This window comes from Bubalus kerabau, chromosome 9, assembly GCF_029407905.1.
Source record: "Bubalus kerabau isolate K-KA32 ecotype Philippines breed swamp buffalo chromosome 9, PCC_UOA_SB_1v2, whole genome shotgun sequence".
NCBI lineage: Eukaryota > Metazoa > Chordata > Mammalia > Artiodactyla > Bovidae > Bubalus > Bubalus kerabau.
In genome coordinates, this window is record NC_073632.1 from 29890929 (window position 1) to 29910503 (window position 19575).

The 19575-nt window shown below is 33.6% G+C and overlaps 1 protein-coding gene across 4 annotated transcripts in view; it reads right to left on the reverse strand.

Moving 5' to 3' along the window:
* Positions 1 to 19575, reverse strand: part of IBTK (inhibitor of Bruton tyrosine kinase) — a 94189-nt gene that overhangs the window by 40197 nt on the left and 34417 nt on the right. For 3 of the 4 annotated variants that reach the window (XM_055534880.1, XM_055534882.1, XM_055534883.1), the window contains exons 11-18: positions 16632 to 16809; positions 14740 to 15339; positions 13680 to 13766; positions 12781 to 12863; positions 12661 to 12698; positions 12128 to 12224; positions 4118 to 4219; positions 1554 to 1671 (exon numbers count right to left, since the gene is read on the reverse strand). In XM_055534880.1, the coding sequence (XP_055390855.1) occupies positions 1554 to 1671; positions 4118 to 4219; positions 12128 to 12224; positions 12661 to 12698; positions 12781 to 12863; positions 13680 to 13766; positions 14740 to 15339; positions 16632 to 16809 (1303 nt within the window). The remainder of the gene's footprint in view (positions 1 to 1553; positions 1672 to 4117; positions 4220 to 12127; positions 12225 to 12660; positions 12699 to 12780; positions 12864 to 13679; positions 13767 to 14739; positions 15340 to 16631; positions 16810 to 19575) is intronic. The other variant, XM_055534881.1, reaches the window with a different exon arrangement.

Below are 19575 nucleotides of genomic sequence, written 5' to 3' on the forward strand. Positions count from 1 at the left end.
TGTCAGCAAAAATAAATGAATTTATTCTGAAACCTTTGTTCTGCCACTAAAATACCAGAGGCATTTTAAATGACATTGTCTAACATCCCATACTATTAATTTGTATTTAGAAAGCATTTTTCACCAAGTAACAAAGATTAAACGCCCATAAGAATTTTTTCTAAATAGAACCCTAAATGTCAATTATTAAGAATCTCTTAGTGATTCATCTTTATAAAAAGGTAGAAAACTTTTATTTCAAACATGTTTTGAAATTAGTTTTATTAAAAATCATCCTGACTTTGAAAAGTTACTTATCAAACAACTGTTACTACTTCGAATTATATGAATCAAGGTTTTTCTGGATTATTTGCATAAGAAGTTTCATGGGTTTTTTTCATCCTCATATGAGGATATAAAAAATCTACTTTATAAGGTTTTCATGAAAATTATGAGCATCCATACAATATTTCTAGAATGCTGCCTGGCACATGATAGTATTATTATAACTATTATTATGTAACTACTATTATATTACTATTATTATTAATAACTATTATTATGGCAATAAGTGTTACCTATTATTACAATTAAAGCAAAATACAGAATTATACTGGAGACTGACTTTAAAAATGTAACTGACACTAAAAACTCTAATGTGAAATTTCTGTATCCACCAAAAAGACTCATCTTCTTATCACTGACTTTATAGTGAATAAATGTAATAAAATCTTGACCTTACACTAAAAAATAAATCTGTAAATTTATTTCATTAAAAAATTCCACTGCTAAAATAGTTGAAAAGAATGGGATTAAATTTCCTAAGATTCCTCTAATTCTAAAATGTCCATGACTCCTAAATCATTAGCATTTATCAAATTCTTTTCATCCAGGTAAACATCAGTAATGTGAAATATTAGCTTATAACATAGGATATAATATTTAACTTATTTTTTCATGTAACATGTGTCATTTTTCATAATGAATATTCTATTACCATCAAAACTTGAACACATGTACCACCTTGCAATAAATCAGACCAACTAAATTTTTCAGGCCATCTGCTGCACACTAAGTTTGACCAAAGAATCAATACGTAGTATAGGGAAAATCTTAAAAGAGAATAAATACAAAGAGAAAACAGAAATCAACCAGTAACAAATCATATGCATAAATATATGTGAAGTAATTAAATGCTGACTTAATTAGTATTACAGATAGTTTCCAAAACCCAGGTAACAACTACATAATTACAAATTAGCCTAAACAAGCAGAGTGATACGAATATATATACAAATATACTTGTGGTAATATTGTCCCATGACCTTCCAACCAGAATGTAAGCTCCTATAACACTGAGGGCAAGGATATCGTCCATTTGTTCACTGTAGTATTGTAGCAATGGCTGGCATACACTATGCATCCAAATACTGATGAAATGATTAAATGTCTTATATTTTCACTTTTTCTACAAAGTTAGGATTTATTGTTATTTAGTTTCAAATTACTAACATATTTGCTATTATATATAAATAAGTGCTTTTGCGACAGTCTGTATATAATACTCAACCTACCTTGCTTCAAGTAAAGCTGCCATATTCAGTCCAATAAACTGTAAACAAGAGAGTTTCAACTGTTCAGCATTATACATTGCTGCAAATTCCAGTAGCATAGCAGCATTCTTAAGGGTAACTACAAAGGAAGAAAAGATCTATAAAACAAGATGAAAGGCATTTTAACTATTGCAAATGAAATACATTTATTTATTAACTTGTCAGGTTTGAACATTTAGAAGAAGGAAAACTGAAAGTACTGTTCTGCTAAAAAAAGTTATACGAGGGCAAATATAGAATTTATTTTCCAACCCGATATGCCAAAGTAATTTTAAATGATTCGTTATGAGGAAAAATAAACACACACAAAATTTTAAGCAAAAGAAAATAGAAAAGGTGCATTTCAGTGTCATCTAAAAGCAAACACGTAAGAATCAACAATCTTCCACCTAAATGTTTTGGAATATTTTTAACTTTCACTGATAAACAACATTCCTTTTCACTTACATATCACAGAATAGTTATTTCCTCTTCTATAAAACTAAAACAATACACTTATGATTAAAAGAAAGTGAAGGAATCATTCTATAAAATATTTTTATGTTAAATCAACTATCAGACTTTACGTGAGTATATTTACATATATAAACACATACTATATATTTAGAAAATAAGTACATTTAAATATTACTGTATTATCACTCATGCCAGTGCACAATCTGACGTACTGCACAAAAGATGTTAGATTTTGTTATAATTCTTGTAACTGTATTTACGAAGTGTGTTTTACTGGAGACTGTCCAAGAATATTCTGCTTACCTAACATGAAACTTGGCTTCTGAAATCCCCTTTTTCTTATTTACTCTGAGCCCCAGCCAACAGAAAAACACAACTATTTTCTACACCTGGCTTCCTCCATTTCCTTTCTCTTTCTCTCTTGTAACTCAGTCAAAAGCTATATGCAGACAATAATGATCTCTGCCTCACTCTGGACTGACCCAAAGTCTCAACTAATGATGAACCCAAAGTCTCCCATTTCACAGAAATAAAAATGAATCATATAAAAACTTTATAAAGAGTTGTTCAGCTGGTTTCAAGGACTGCCCAACAAACAGACACTAAAGTTCTGTTGAATTCTTCTCTTGCTAGATTCTAAGATGATCAAAAAATTCATTAACAGGGGCAATTGTGCAGCAGGAGCCAAGAAAGAATATCCAAAGGATGCCAGGAAAGTTGATTCTACAACTGAAAATATCCTCAATTTGTATATTTTATACCTACTGCATGTTGTATCCTTTAATACAGAGCTGGTCCTCCATACCAGCAAGTTCCACACACAGAGGACCAGCTGTATTCACTGTGTTAATACTATACTATTTTACATAAGGGACCTGAGCATCCACAGATTTTGGTATCTGCAGAGGCTCCTAGAGTCAATCCCTTGTGACACTGAGGGACAACTGTATTTCCTTTTTCTGGTTTTTAAGATCATAGCTGTTGCTCTCTTTTTGATAACCAAGAAGAAGATACTCCACAGAGCTTAAGTGAGTAAATAAGATACCTGAACTAAGATTAACTATTAGCAAGTACAAATCAGAAAAATCACACTTCCTTAAGAGACAAAGAAGGAGAACAAGAATAAGATTAGAAAGCCAAGAAACTTCTGTATCAGGCTAAGGAAATTTAACCATTGTCTCAGAGGAAGCAATTAAAAACATATGAATAGGAGAAGACACTAACCAGTTCCTATAGGAAGATTAAAGAAAGAGAAGTCAGAAGAGAGAAAGGACTTAAAAGACTACTATGACACTACACAGAAGGGACGAGTGACAGTGATCTCAACTAGCACAGTGACAGTGGGAAGAAAAAGGTGGGGGAAATGTGATTAACATAGTCAAGAGACTGATCAGTTTTGACAGCTGCAATTTGAATGTAAGGCAGAAAATAATAAAAAAATAACTTTGGCTTTCAAAGTTTAGTGTTAGAATGACAGTCCTGCAAATAACTGAAATAAGCAGAGAGAGAATTAAGAGCTTCAGAAAAAGAGATACTTTTGATCAAATACATTGATGGGATGGTTACATAAAAATTCGAACAAATGCAATTCTCTGGCAGTCCATGGGCTTGGACTCTGTACCTGCACAGCCAAGGATGCAAGTTCATCCCTGATGGGGAAATAAGATCCCGTAAGCTGCAAAACGTGGCTCAAAAAAAAAAACTTGCAGCAAATAACAGGGTCGTTAAGTGTAGACTTACAGACCAGGGCAAGTGCAAAGAATTTCCACTTTCAAACTCCCATCCTTCAGATTACAAAATAATTTCATGCCATCTTTATTATTCAAGTTTTATGATATTTCAAAAAATTAACATATTTCAATTATAAGATTTACATGTATTCACATATTAACATCTCTGAAATAAGGATGTGCTTACAAATGATGACAAGAAATAATTTTAACTGTCTTGACAATTTTCATGATATAAAAACAGGCATTTTACTTAAATTGCATCATAAAGTCAATAAAATACTGTAAATCCTGAATCAACCTGAGAAAACACTATGATTCTAATTCAAAATTACTCACGTTTTTCAGTTAATGCTACTTCACAAATTTCTTTCAATCGAGATATGAGAAGCTGATCAGCCACCACAAGAACACTACAAACAAAATCCACATTTTGAGATTCTAGAAAAAAAAAAACAAGTATCACTCATACTATTCTGTAAACATTATACCTGGGAAAAAAGTCCAAGTAATTAAGATACTACAAAACACTTCAAAAGAGAGTTAAGATGATTAGTTTCTAAATGTTGAAATTGTAAATATGATAAACAGTAATAACATCAAAATATTTCTATCTCACAGGTAGAAAACTGTTTTAAAAAAAACACAAAACACCAAAATGCCCTGGTTTACATTAAGACCATAAAATGGGCAACTTGAGTAGATCTCTTTTCGTCTTAAAGGGCTAGAATGCCTGCCTTATTTAAAATCTCTCATTATTGTTACACTAATGGGGGGAAGTCAATTCTCATCATCAAAGATAATATACAGGTATATGTTAAAACACACACACACACACACACACACACACACACAGTGAGGGACGACGGAGGTGAATAAAGCTCTTAGGTTTATTTAAAATGGATCTGGTCATCTAAGAGTACTTGCAAACTATAGAGAAGTTCCTTAATTTAACATAACCTTGGTCCAGTGTACTATTAATGACCTTAAGCAATGCCCCCGAGTCACTGCCAGAATAGCAATATAAATAGGAAAAAAAAAAACACCACCATAGGAAGGAAAAAAATGGTTAAAAAGAAAAAACATTAAAGTAGAAAAAACATTAAATGAGAGGTGAAGTCACTGTAAATGGCAGACTAAGGACCACTTCAAAAATTCTTCTCTCCTACCAAAGCAATGAGAATTATTACAAAAAAATGATCAAAAATCAACTCTTTCAGAATTCTAGAAATTAGCCAAAGGCTCACAATAATCAGGGAGCACTGACTCCAAAAACTTGGCTGAATCTTGCTAACAACAGTGAGCTTTGGGACACCCTGGCTCCTCCTACGTAGATCTTACTCTCCTCCATTCTCAACAGTAGTCCTGAAAGCCATCACTCCTGCAATCATGGGCTGAAATAAGCAGGTACAGACACTGGAGGTGACAGAACAGTTGTGGGGCAACATTAGCAAATAACTGTTATTATTTAACCCATCTGGCAGTTTCCTGGAAACCCCACTAGTAGGGGTTTATTTGACCTGACTCAAAGCTTACCCAGTGTGAACAGCCTCAGAAAAGGGTATTTATTAAAAACAAATAGCAATTGTTTAACACTGAAGCTGTCCAAGACAATGATAAGGGGCAGAGCAAACAAGAGGCAGGTCAAAACTTAAAAAGAATAGCTCAGGGAAAAGATGTTGTCAAGACTGAATGTTTGTGTCCCCTGAAAATTCACATGGTGCAGTGGTAAGGGTAGGGCCCTGCTCTGACAAGATTAGTCTCTTTCTATGAGACAGAGATCTATCCATACTTCCCTAACAAGCTGTTCCATGTGTGTGTGCTCTCTCACTCTTTCTCCATATACACTCATAAGCACTGAGGAAAAGCCAAGTAAGGACATAACGAGAGGCTTGTTACACAACACAAGTAAGGACATAATAGCAAGGTTATACACATAACCTGTGTATAAGACAGGAAGAGAATCCTGCCAGACCTTGGTCTGAGACTTCTAGCCTCCAGACCTATGAATAATAAATTTCAGTCTGTTATTTTGTTATAGCAGTCTAAGCTGACTAATACAAGTGTCATAAGGGGCTTTCAAAAGTTTTAACATATTCCTGTGAATCTAGAAGGCCATACAAACGTGGAGGACTGTGGACATGCCCAGAAAACACTTAGGAAGGCCCCAAACTCTTACCTCTGGCTGAACTTCAGATTCTGCAAAAGCAGGAAATAAAAGCTAAGGCAGAATTGTAGGCTGCCTGTCTAAGAGTTGAAGCCATGCCACAACACACACAATGAACTCCTAGGCATAGGCTGGGAAATTTAGACATTTAAGGAAAATTCTGTCTATTAGCTGAATAAGCAGAGACCTCCATGGTCACATATGACAAAGAATATCAATCTGACAGAATTAGCTTCAAAAAGTCACTAAACAGGAAAAAATAAATAAATAAATAAAATAAATAACCCCTGAAGAAAGAGAATCTGATTTCAAGAGTTGCTACATTATGGGAATTCCCTGATGGCTCAGTGGTTAGTGCAATTGCACTGCCAAGCCCTGGTCAGGGATCTAAGATCCAGCAATTATGAAAGATGAAAAGAGAAATGTCGAGTGTGGCCTATAGGCAAAAAAAAAAAAGTCAAGAGAACGTCCCTAAGAATGCCAAGATCCTGAACTATTACAAAGAGTTTAAATCGATTATTTTAAATATGTCCAAAAACAAATTTAAAAAATCATGTCTAAAAATTTAAAAGAAAGTATGAGAATAACATCTCAAGAAATGAAGACTATCAATAAAGACAGAAACTATAGGTTAACAGAGATGATCCAATATGAAGAACAGAAAAAAAAAAAAAAACAATGAATAAAAATAAACAGCGTAAGGGATTTCTGGAATACTATAAAAAGATACATAGGGGACTAACAGAAGCAAATAAGAAAGGACAAAATATTTGAAGAAATAATGGAACTGGAAGATAGAAATTGACATATATACACTATTATATATAAAATGGATAACTAATAAGGACCTCCTATTAATACAGGGAACTTTACTCAATACTCTGTAATGGCCTACATGGGAAAAGAATCTAAAAAAGGGTGGATACATGTATATGTATAACTGATTCAAACTAACACAACATTGTAAATCAAGTATATTCCAATAATTCAACAAATAAATGCTTTACTGGTATATAAAAAAAAAATAAAATCAGTGGTAATCTGGAAAAAAAGAAATAATATCAGAGGGGGAGGAAACTAAGAGTGAAGAAAATCTGAATGCAAAATTAAGCAGTAAATGACAGCCAAGATAGGTGTAGTTCAGTCACTAAGTTGTGCCTAACTCTTTGCAATCCCAGGCACTGCAGCACACCAGGCTTTCCTGTACTTCACCATCTCCCAGAGTTTGATCAAGCTCACGTCCACTGAGTTGGTGATGCCATCCATCCATTTCATCCTCTGTCGTCCCCTTCCAAGAAAGGGAACAACCCAAAAAACCATCAACCAATGAATGGATAAAGGAGATGTATTGTTTATATGGTATGTATACATACATGTATCTGTGTGTGTGTGTGTGTGTGTGTGTGTGTGACATACAGTGTAATACTACTTGGCCATAAAAAAGAATGAAATTCTGTCATTTTCAATCATGAACCTAGAGGCTATTATGTTTAATGCTGCTGCTGCTGCTGCTGCTAAGTCACTTCAGTCGTGTCTGACTCTGTGCAACCCCATAGATGGCAGCCCACCAGGCTCCGCCGTCCCTGGGATTCTCCAGGCAAGAACACTGGAGTGGGTTGCCATTTCCTTCTCCAAGGCACGAAAGTGAAAACTGAAAGTGAAGTCGCTCAGTCATGTCCACCTCTTGGTGATCCCATGGACTGTAGCCTACCAGGCTCCTCCGCCCATGGGATTTGTCAGGCAAGAGTACTGGAGTGGGTTGCCATTGCCTTCTCTGATGCTTAATGAAATAAGTCAGAGAGACAAATACTTTATGTTATCACTTCTATGTGGAATCATGGAATTTAGAGAACACAAATGTAAATAAAAAAGACAAAAACAGATAATGAGAACAAAGCAGTAGTTACCACTGGGGAGAGGGAATGGGGAGAGGCAAGATAAGGTTATGGGATTAAGAGTTAAAAACTACTATGTATAAAATGAGAAGGCAACAGGATATATTGTATAGTACAGAAAAATAAAGACATTGTTTTTTTTAACAACTTTACATGAAGCATAATCAATAAAAATATTGAGCCACAATGCTGTACACCTGAAACTAATATTGTAAATCAACCATACATCAATTAAAAGAAATACAGAAAAAAGTTGTGATTGTTATAATTACATTAGGGCTTCCCTGGTGACTCATATGATAAAGAATCTGCCTGCAATGCAGAAGACCTGGGTTTGATCCCTGGGTTGGGAAGATCCCCCTGGAGAAGGGAATATGGCAACCCACTCCAGTATTCTTGCCTGGAGAATCCCATGGACAGAGGAGCCTTGTGGGCTCCAGTCCATGGAATCAGAAAGTCAGACATGACTGAGCCACCAACACTTCCAGTTCCATGATTGTATTACATGTAAGCCTCATTGTAACAACAAAGAAAAAACTATATTAGATACATTGGAACACTTATATAAAGGAAATATTAAAAGCTGAAGGCAGAAATGGACATGAATACAATAATAGAAAGGACTTTGGGCATCCCTGGTAGTCCAGTGGTTAAGAATATGCCTCCCAATGCATGGAATACAGGTTTGATCCTTGGTCTGGTAAGGTCCCACATGCTGCAGGGCAGCTAAGCCCATGTACCAGAACTACTGAGCCTGCACTCAAGAGCCCACAAGCCACAACTGCTGAGCCCATGCCCTGAGAGCCTGTGCTCTGCAACAAGAGGAGCCACTGTAATGAGAAGCCCACACCCTGCAACTAGAGTAATCCCCACTCACAACTACAAAAAGCCCATGTGCAGCAACAAAGACCCAGCATAGCCAAAAATAAATAAGTAAACAAATATTTTTTAAAATAATAGAGGACTTCAATACTCTACATTCAATATGAATAAATAACCCAGACAAAATTAATAAAGAAACAGCAGATATGACCAACACTATAGACCAAATCACCCTAACAGACATATATATAAAACACTCCATCCAACAGCAGCAAAACAGACATTCTTCTCAAGTGTGCACAGAACACCCTGCAGGAGAGACCATGTGCAGACCCACAAAACAACAATTTAAGACTGTAATCATATTAAGTATCATCTCCAACTACAAGGGCATAAAATTAGAAAAATAGGAAAGAAACTGGAAAATTCACAAATGGTCTTGAATAATCAGGAAGTCAAAGAAGAAAGAGAAAGCAAAGAAAATACCTTGAGTCAAAGGAAAATGAGAAACACAACATATCAAAATTTAAAGGACAAAAGAATTTCTAAGAAAGACGGTTATACTGATAAATGCCCTAAAAAAAAAGATCTCAAAAGAACAACCTTTGAAGGTTTTTACACAACAAAGAACTATAAAAAGAATAACAAAGCCCAAACTTGGCAGAAGGAAGGAAATACTAAAGATAGAGCAGAAACCAATGATTCAGACACTAGAAAAGCAAGAGAAAAGACCAATAAAGAGTTGTTTATTTGAAAAGAGAAAATTAACACACCTTTAAGTAGACTAAAAAAAAAACAACTCAAAATTGCAAATGAAAGAGGAAACATTACCAATGATATCACAGAAATATAAAGGCTCATAAGAGACTATAATGGATAACTATATGCTAATGAACTGGACAACCTAGAAGAAATGGATCAGTTCCTAGAAACATGAAACATAGCAAAACTGAATAATAAAATAGAAAATTTGAACAGACTAATAACAGAATAAGGAGAATGAATCAGCAATCAAAAAGTTCAAAAACAGAATGCATCATCAGTGAATTCTACCAAATATTTAAAGAAAAATTAACACAAATCCTTCTTAAACTAATCCCAAAAACCAAAGGGGGGGAACACTTGCAAACTCACTTTATGAGGCCAACCTTATCCTGCTACCAAAAACAGACAAGTTCACTACAAGAAAATTACAGAACAATATCCCTGATGAGTGTGTATATAAAAACCCTCAATACAGTACCAATAAACATAATTAAACAGCATATTAAAAGGACCATACACCATGATCAAGTGGGATTTATACCTGTGATGCACGGACAGTTCAAAATGTGCAAATCAATAAAGATGATACACAACATTAACAGAATAGAGGCTAAAAATCATATGATCATCTCAATAGTTGCAGAAAATGCACATGACAAAATTCAACATCAGTTCAGTTGCTCAATCGTGTCCGACTCTTTGCAAGTCAATATACATTCATAATAAAAACTGACAACAAATTAGAAATGCAACAGGTTTTTGTATATTTGTTTTTAACCCTGTAAATTTGTTCATTTATTATTTCTAATAGTATTTTGGTGGCATTTTTTACTATTAGAAATAATAAATGAATAAAGTTGCAGGGTAAAAAAATCAATATACAAAAACCTGTTGCATTTCTATACACTAACATTGAGCTAAGAGAAAGAGAAATTATGGAATCAATCCACTTTACAATCACATCAAAAAAGAATAAAAGACTTAGGAATAAATTTAACCAAGGAAATGAAAGATCTGCATACTGAAAACTACAAAACATTGAAAAAACAAATTAAAGAAGATACAAATAAATGGAAAGATATTTCATGTTCATGGGCTAGAAGAACTGATATTGTTAAAATGCCCATTCTACCCAAAGCAATCTACATATTCAATGAAATCCTATAAAAGTTCCAATGGTACCTTTCATAGAAACAGAAAAAGTAATCCTAGAATTTACATGGAACCACAGACGACCATAAATGGCCAAAGCAATATGAAAAAATTCAACAAAACTGGAGTTGTCATATTTTATGATTTCTATTACAGAAATTCTGAGTCCTATTACAAAGCTAGAGTAATCAATACAGGAACACCCTGGCATAAAAAGAGACACGTAGACCAATGAGACAAAATAGGCCAGAAATAAACCTTCATGTATACAGCCAATTAACCTCTGACAAGAACGTCAAGAATACAAAACAGGGAAAGACAGTCTCTTCAGTTAAGGATATGAGAAAACCTAATATCCACATGCAAAATAATGAAACTGGACAAAAATCAACTGAAAATGGATTAAAGATTTAAATCTAAGACCTGAAACCAAAAAACTCCTAGAAGAAGAAACAGGAAAAGCTCCTAGATACTGGCCTTGGCAATGATTTTTTAGATATGACACCAAAACCACATGTAACAAAAGCGAAAATAAACAAGTGGTGTTCCATGAAACCAAAAATCACACCAAAGAGTCAACAGAAAAGGCAACCTTGGAATGGGAGAAAATAACTGCAAAGCATGAGAGATTAATGTCCAAAATATATAAGGAACTCATATAAATTCAATAGCAAAAACAAAACAAAAAAAAAACTACAGACCTAGAAGACAAACTTCTGGTTACCAAAGGGGAAAGACTGGGGTGAAGGATAAATTGGGAGTTTGGGATTGACATATACATACTACTATATTCAAAATAGATAACCAACAAGAACCTACTGTATAGCACAGGGAATCTTGCTCAATATTCTGTAATAACCTAAATGGGAAAAGAATTTGAAAAAGGATGCATATATATGCATAATTGATTCAGTTTGCTGTATACCTGACACTAATACAACATTATAAATCAACGATAGTACAATATAAAATAAAAACTTTATTTTTAATGGGCAAAAGATCTTAGACATTTGTCCATGGAAGACATACAAATGGCCAAAAGGTAAATGAAAAGGTGCTCAATATCACTGTTTATCAGAGAAATGCAAATCAAAACCACAAGAAGATGTCACCTTATACCTGTTAGGAAGGCTATTATCAAAAAATATATAAATGCATCTCTTTATAAATTTCAGTTCAATTATTAGTTTATACTTCAGACACATTCACATGAGGGGAAAAACAGACAAGAAAGAACTTTTGTAGACTATCTATCAAGACTATACTCTCTGTTGTCAATTTTTCATCTCAATCATGTAAAAGTAGCTGGGTATGAAAATGTTAAATCTAATCTCAACCATTATTAACAATTCTTATAGAGTTCATTTCCATGTAGGTAATGAAAATTTTCTATTCCATTCCTTCACTGTTAGTAATCATCTGTATAGCTTATTCTAAATTTAAGCCTTTGTCGATTAATTCAATTAAAGCAGAAAATAAGATTTGTGTAATTTTATCATTTTTAAACTGTATCTTAAATATCTAAAATGTCCTAACTTTTATTAATACCTTTTATCACAATAGCTTCATCAGTATAGAGGTAGTCCAAAATAACTTTCAGTATATCAGAATGTATTGGCATTTCCAGAGCTGCACAACTGGAAGCCTAAATAAAAGTAAAACAATTAATTTTCAACTACAAAATAACACTACAATCTGACTGAGGTGATCACTATGAAAAACTTTTAACAGGAATCACATCAAATGCAAAAAAATATAATGTTAAAACACAAAGCTAAAATGAGATACATTTAATTTTAAAATGCCTTGTAACATGAAAAAGAATCAAGAAAATCTGAGAAAAAAGAAACAAACTGGTATTGCAAATATAACTCCAAATAATAATGGAGAATTCATTTAAGTAATTATTTTGCAACAACTTTAATTTCAAAACACTGCTATTTTCCAGACAGTTTAAGCATAAATAAAGTCAATACAAAAGAAAAACTGAGTTAAAAATATTTTAAAGTTTCTTTAGTATATAATTTCCCAAAAATATAAAGCATAATTAGCAGCCTATGTGGTTTCTACTTAAATCTTACCTCAATCCATGAGCTACTCAGCATACTATGAAAATATTCTGAAAGAAAAAAAAAATTCAATTAAGACTAGGCAACAATACCAAAACAAATAAATCTGCAACCAACAAAAAGTACACCTACCAAGTCTAGCACAAAGAACACATTTATGACAAGGAAATTCCTTTCCATCCACTGATTTCATGGTCACATCACATAAAAATGAACTGGAAAAAAAAAGTTTAATTGAAGCAAAAGCAATTTTAGGATTTGTCTTAACTTTTGATTTTCTCCAAATTAAAGGTGGCATATAACAAACAACTTGAGGGTATACATACAAATAAAATATTTTATCTCCTTCCACTTTAGGGAAAAAAAATAAGGCCTTACAACAAAGATAGTATTTGTAAAAGGAACTGTGTACAGACAAATATTCAAAAAAGTCTTCCTTCTAATTTTCCTTTTTCAATACAGGCCAGGTGCTAATTAATATGACACTAAGCGGCATGACAGTCAAAGGTCATTAATTCACTTATTTGTACAACCTATTTTGTGCTAAGCACAGTCTATATACAACCAGGTTTTTCTCTAAAATTTTCTACCTACAAGAGACAAATACCTAAAAATAAAAACTTTTAATAATAAACATATTTAGAATAATGTACTTATTATGGAACAAAATTATACTAAAGGAAATAATCTTCATAATGATGAAGAGAAGAGGCATAATTATTTTGGTTTCTGGGTTAACATCATTACCTATTTATTAAAAAAATACAAAATTTAGGAAATTTTTTTTAAATTCTTTATTAGAGAGTAATCAGAAAAAAAAAAATGAACTCTATGTCTTACTGAGCAGTTAACATTTTATCCATTTGCCTCAACAATTCTCCAACATTTCCAGACATGAAAAAGATTAATAAAGGTAACAGGGTATCCACATACACATTTTGCTGCATACATGTGTAAATAAAGAGAGCTCTATTTCCAGTTAGGGCCCCAAAATCTAGAGATGAAAAGTTTATCTTCATTTCCTAACTTACCATTTTTTCTGATTTAGCTTTGGTTTACTACCAGTTTTCTTGGCAATGATACTAATTTCTTCATTTTCATATCTGACTCCATCTAACCTATCAAGGATAAAAAGTAACAATTGGTGACTATATTTCCCTACCAAAACAACAAAAATCCAACAAATGAGCCCACATCTAAACATGATTATATAATTTGTATCACCTAGAAGAGTATCTCAGCAAACCCCTACTCTGTGATAAAGAAGTCATACAGTGTCCTTCAATTTTACTTAATATTTAAAATGTGTTAAACATCATTACTGACAAAAAAACAAGTGAAAGCTACAACACAAAACCCTTCATGGTTTCAATCAGAAAACATGATAAACTCTCCTCCCTTGGCTCCTGCCCCACAACTAAGGTTATACTGCCACAGGCAACATAAATACCTTAAAAATAGAGAACTCCAAAAAATCTGGTTTGTTAAGATGACAAATATTGTCAGGCATTGTACACATGCTTTATGACCAAACTACACCAATAACATAAGGTAAATATTATCCCTCTCATTTTATCTACTGAGAAACTAAGGTTCAAGAAATAAGAAATTTGCCCTAGGCTGGTTATAGTGGAGCTAAGAGGCACATATAGGTCTAACTCCAAAGACAGTACTCTTTCCAGAATACCACACTGCCTGCCACTCCAGATCCCTGTTACAGAGACACCATGAGAGTTCAAATCCATGAACAGCCTTTCTATCCTTTAATGTTTTAATCCAGGGAATCCTAGAGATAGCTTTAGTAGAAAACAGAGAAACAGGTCCCTTAAGAAACAGATCCAAACAGAAAGGGGAGGGGGAGAGAAAAGGAGAGAGAGAGGGAAAGTGAAGGAAAGAGAAAAGAAAAGGAAGATGAGGAGAGGATGGAGGAGGGGATGGAGATGGGTGGGAAGGGGGTAGGGAGGGGAAGAGAAGGACCAAGATCAGCAGCAGGAGCAAAGCAAAGCTGAGCAGGGAAAAAAAAACCAAGAAGCAGAATTTCTAAAAGGAAGACATAATGAGACATGAATAGATACTAAGGAGGAGTCATACCTACTACTTAAATTACTGAAACCAAATTTCTTTGCGACATTTTGCAACATTTTTACAGGATCATCTTCCCCAACACTTTTTACTTTTTTGGAAGATTTGGATTTACTCTTCTGCTTTTCACTAATTGTATGAGCTTGATTACTTTTGTAAACTTCAAATGCTGACTTCTGATTATCTTCATGGGAATTCATTTTATTCGAATGACAATTTGGAGTGCCTGGATGTCCTTCTGGTTTTCTGTTTAAATTTAGTCTTGGTTTGAAGCCATGAGTTAAAAAGTCGCAAGTATCTGTGTATATAAACTGCAAAAGGTATTCAAACAGGTCAGGATGAACCTTCTCTACCACAAAGAGATGGCAGCCTGCAGAATCTTCATCTTTCCGGTAAACATCTGTGAAGTCTAATGCAGTACCATCCGAAAGAAACAATTTCTGGAAAAAGTCAGAACGCACTGCCAAAATATATTTATGTGCAGGGAAGAGTCTACTGCCAACTTGAAATGTCACATCATGGATGTTGTCCATTTCATCCGTTTCCCTTAACAGCTTGCCAAACTCCTCAAAAAAGGATGAGGAGGACACAGTTGGAATTTCATAAAGGCTAGAAATGAAACAAAAATTATTTTTACCTTCAAAATAATGAAAAAAAAAAAAGAAAACACAAAAAACCAAGAGCATCCCTAGGCAATTCTCCTTAAAGTATAATTTCATTTTTACTTATTAAACTTAGAAAATCTTTCATTTGACATTTCCAATAAAAATATTGCATTTGACATTTCCAATAAGAACATTGCATCTTATTCCAATAAGAATAAGACATTTCCAAAAGAATAATTTTAGATACCCTTTAAATATTTTCTGTTCCTTTATGTATTTTATTTCCTATATGTATTTTATTTCCCCTCAACTAACATGACAAGAATTAAGTTTTCCTTTGAAAGGAGAGTTTTCTGTTTCTATAGGGAAACACTAGAACATAAATTGGAATGACTTTTGGAGAAATTTTTTAAATGTATTTTTAAAAGTATTACTAAAAACATTCAAAAAGAGTACAGTACAGTGTTCAACCTTTTCCTGTTTTATATTCTTTCATGTCACAAGTGGAGAATATATACAGAACAGCAAATAAATACTTTAGGTCCCAGATCCCAGAATAAGTTAGCAACTCAAGGAAATAAAGATAAATATACACACATACATCAGTCCATATCCCTGGTTCTTTCAGAACTTTAAGCACGCAATCATACCTTCCCAATGTACGTTTCACTCTTCTCGGTAGGGTGACCAACTCCCCTGGTCCGCCTGGGACTGAGCAGTTTCCCAGGAGAGGAAACTTTCAGTGCTCAAGGTGGGACAGACCTGGGCAAACCAGGAGGAATCCTGTCTCTAGGACTTTTTACCCTTTTCAGTTAAGACCCTTGATATTTATCTTAAACCTGTCATCTCTGTACTAATGTGACAGAAGATGTGCACTGAGATTCACAATGCCCTCCACATGACTCTATACTACTCGTCTATCATTTCCCACTGTACTCAATGGTCAGAAATTTTTGTAAACTATGTAACAAATATTTATATTTCTCAAAATCTGAGAACCTACAGGACATCATGAAGTACCAAAGACATGAATAAATTCTGTGTGCATATGTACATATTACCTTCAATATTTTCAATAAATATCCATTTACAAGCTAAAACAAACACTCCTAACTTCCAATATAACAAACTCCACCTTTGAGTTAACCTAGTAATAGGATTATATGTCTGAAGTCTCTATAAGACTTGACAACAGCTATTCAATTAAATTTGTACCAGGAGCTAACGAAAACAAAAGAAAACCCAATGACTGTTCCTTCTAAAAATGAAATTTAATATAGACAAGTGTACATTTACCTTGTTTTAGGATCTGATTGCAAGACTGCAAAGTTGCATCCACTTGGATCTGTGCTGACACTAACAGCTCTATGGGCAAAAGTAAGTTTCTCAAGTCGAATTCTTTCATATACACTATTTATATCAGAGACACAAGACACATCTGGTGAGGAATTATGAAGGTTTGATAAAATCTCTGCTAAAAAGAAAAAAATAAGCTTTCATTAATCAAGGCTTTATTAAAACGGTTAAAACGATTTAGGAGTAAATGGAATAGAAAAACAATTAGAATAGAGAAATCTTTTGTCTGCGTTAAGTCCTTTTGAAGAACTACATCTTCTCTCTCTTCAACATAATTTACACCCTATATATTATTTGTCTGATAGAAGAAATTTTGGTGGGTCAATTCTCAATTATTCATGATTTTTTTTTTCAATTTTCTTCTTTTTTCAATTACTCATGATTTTGTCCTCCACACTGCAACCAAAGTTGTCTAAAAGGCAAATACAATGTCTATACTACCTTTAAAAATTCCTCAGCTTCTATTAAAAACGTCATTTGCTTCCTCCCTTCTTCTCCCCCTTCCTTCCATTTATTCAGCAGATATCTGAATGACCACATGTGCTACGGTGACATAGTGTTTTTCAGTGTAGCCCTAGTAATACTGTAGTGAACAAGATAGATAGCATGCCTCTACACTCTTGGAGTATACAATCAAGCAGAGAAGACAGATGTTAAACAAATGATTTTATCAGTACAAGTCAGATCAAGGATATGAAAGAAAAATATGGCATGTGCGTGCAAGTAAATGTTTCTGCCTGTAGTATGAAAAATGTTTAAAGTAAATAAAGACAAAGAGATCACTGACAAAACTAAGAGTCCAGAAAAAGAATGAACACTATTAAGACTGAGGTTGTAGCAAAGAAACTAGAGAAAGTGGAGATTTCAAAAATATTTGAGATGGAAGTGACAAAACTTGGTGACCAATCGGCTATAGAGGGTGAGGGAAAATGGGGTGTGAAAGATAGCCATTTACTTAAAAAACACTGAAAAGCAGATACATAAGCATGAGAACGTGAATTCAGTTTTAGACCACAAATTATGACTAAGACACAATTCTAAGGATTCCAACACAAGTCAAAATGCCTCTGGTTACTCTCAAATTCACTCTCTTTTATTCACAGGGATTTACTAATCTTCCTGACACTGAGTTATTCCAATTTCTATGTTCTTAAAAGACTTATTATGTGCAAATTAGTATCTGTCTCCATGAACTGCAAATATTTGTAAATGTATCTATTGCCCCTACAAACTCATGACTGTCTGAGAACAGGGGCCCATCTTACATATTTTTGTATCATTAAAACCTAGCCCTATATCCAGCACATAGTAAATATACCTTAAATGTTTATAGACTTGTGTAATCTATAAAGAAATAGATACTACAAATCAATTAACTATCCAAAAATCATTCCTTTGTGGCTTTATAGTTTTGAAGAATATGTTTATAATTTTCTGAGTAATTATAAATGTTCTTTATGTATCTTTTAGCATATAAAACTGATTTGTTCACTCAATAGATGACTTAATGAGGGAAGGAAATATGCTGAATGCTAATGATTACAAAGAAACCTTGATTTCACTGTGAGGATAAAATGACTATATATCATGGTCCTTGCCATCTTATGATAGGAGACCAACATTAGAAAAATTAATCACAAAGATAAATACATAAAAACAAGTAAAAATAAGCTACAAGATAAAAATACAAAGAGAACATTAAAAGTTAAACAGGGTAACCAAGTTTAAATAATTGGTAAAAACATCTCTGAAGAAGCATAAATTAAGCTGAGATGTGAATTTCAGAAAAGGCCCTGGGACTAACCACAACTGGACAAGACTGAATACCTGAAGGTCAGAGTGTCTGGAGAGTGGTAATGAGAGGGAGAGAACTCAAGAGGAATTCAGAGATGCAGACAAGGGTCAGAGCAGGACCCTTGTAGGCCATGTTCAAGAAGTGAGGAAACCATCAAAAAGTTTTTAAACACAGGTAAATTGGGATCAGATCTTAAAAGCTCACTCTGGTAAGAGAATAAATAAAAAGAAACGAGTTGAAAAAAGGAAACATTTTTTGCAGTGACCATTTGATGTGACTTGGGCTAGGGTGGAAGGAATGAGATGTGAAGAGGTCAATGAATTCTACTTTTTCTGGAAGGAAAAAAAAATCAACAGATTACTAACTATGGATGAAAGAAAAAAGCTACTTACTACTAGAGTTTAAAAAAAAAACAATGTTAAGCAATCCACAAGTTCGTCAATTCATAGTCAGAAAAATCAAAAATGAACTATATAATGTAATGAATAACTCCTATTTTCCATGCTAGCATCTTAAAGCTCTCCTTTATATTCATCAAGGAATGAATAAAACTTGCCTCCAATTATTCAGTAATTGTTTAATAAAGCGACCTGTAGGTTTTAAAATTCTCAATGAATATAAAAACCTTATTCTTCCTGTAATCTTCCTCTAAATCCTAAAATGCCTTATAAAAGTTTCATTTTATATATTCAAAACACAAAACAAAAACCCCCCAAAACACCCCTGAAGCATAAGCCACTCAAATCTCAATTTGGGGAGAGGGGGATAAAAAGGAATTTGGAAGATTGTTCAAATCCACCTGCAAAGTTTTTTGTTTTTAATTTTATACTGCCCTGTCCCTAGAGCCAAGACTAGAGATTAGCAATACTCTGCCTCTGTTACTGATGGGAATGTACCATGATTTCAGGGCATACTAACAGATATAAGATTGAAAATTTAGGATTTAAGTGGATTGAATTCCCTTTGTTTACCTGCACACAGACAAACCAAAAATCAAAAGAAGAGATATAGAGGTAAAACCTAGTAACATTTGTCAGTTAAACCTAATAATAAGTAAGTACAAAATTAAACATTAGCCAGAAGGTACTT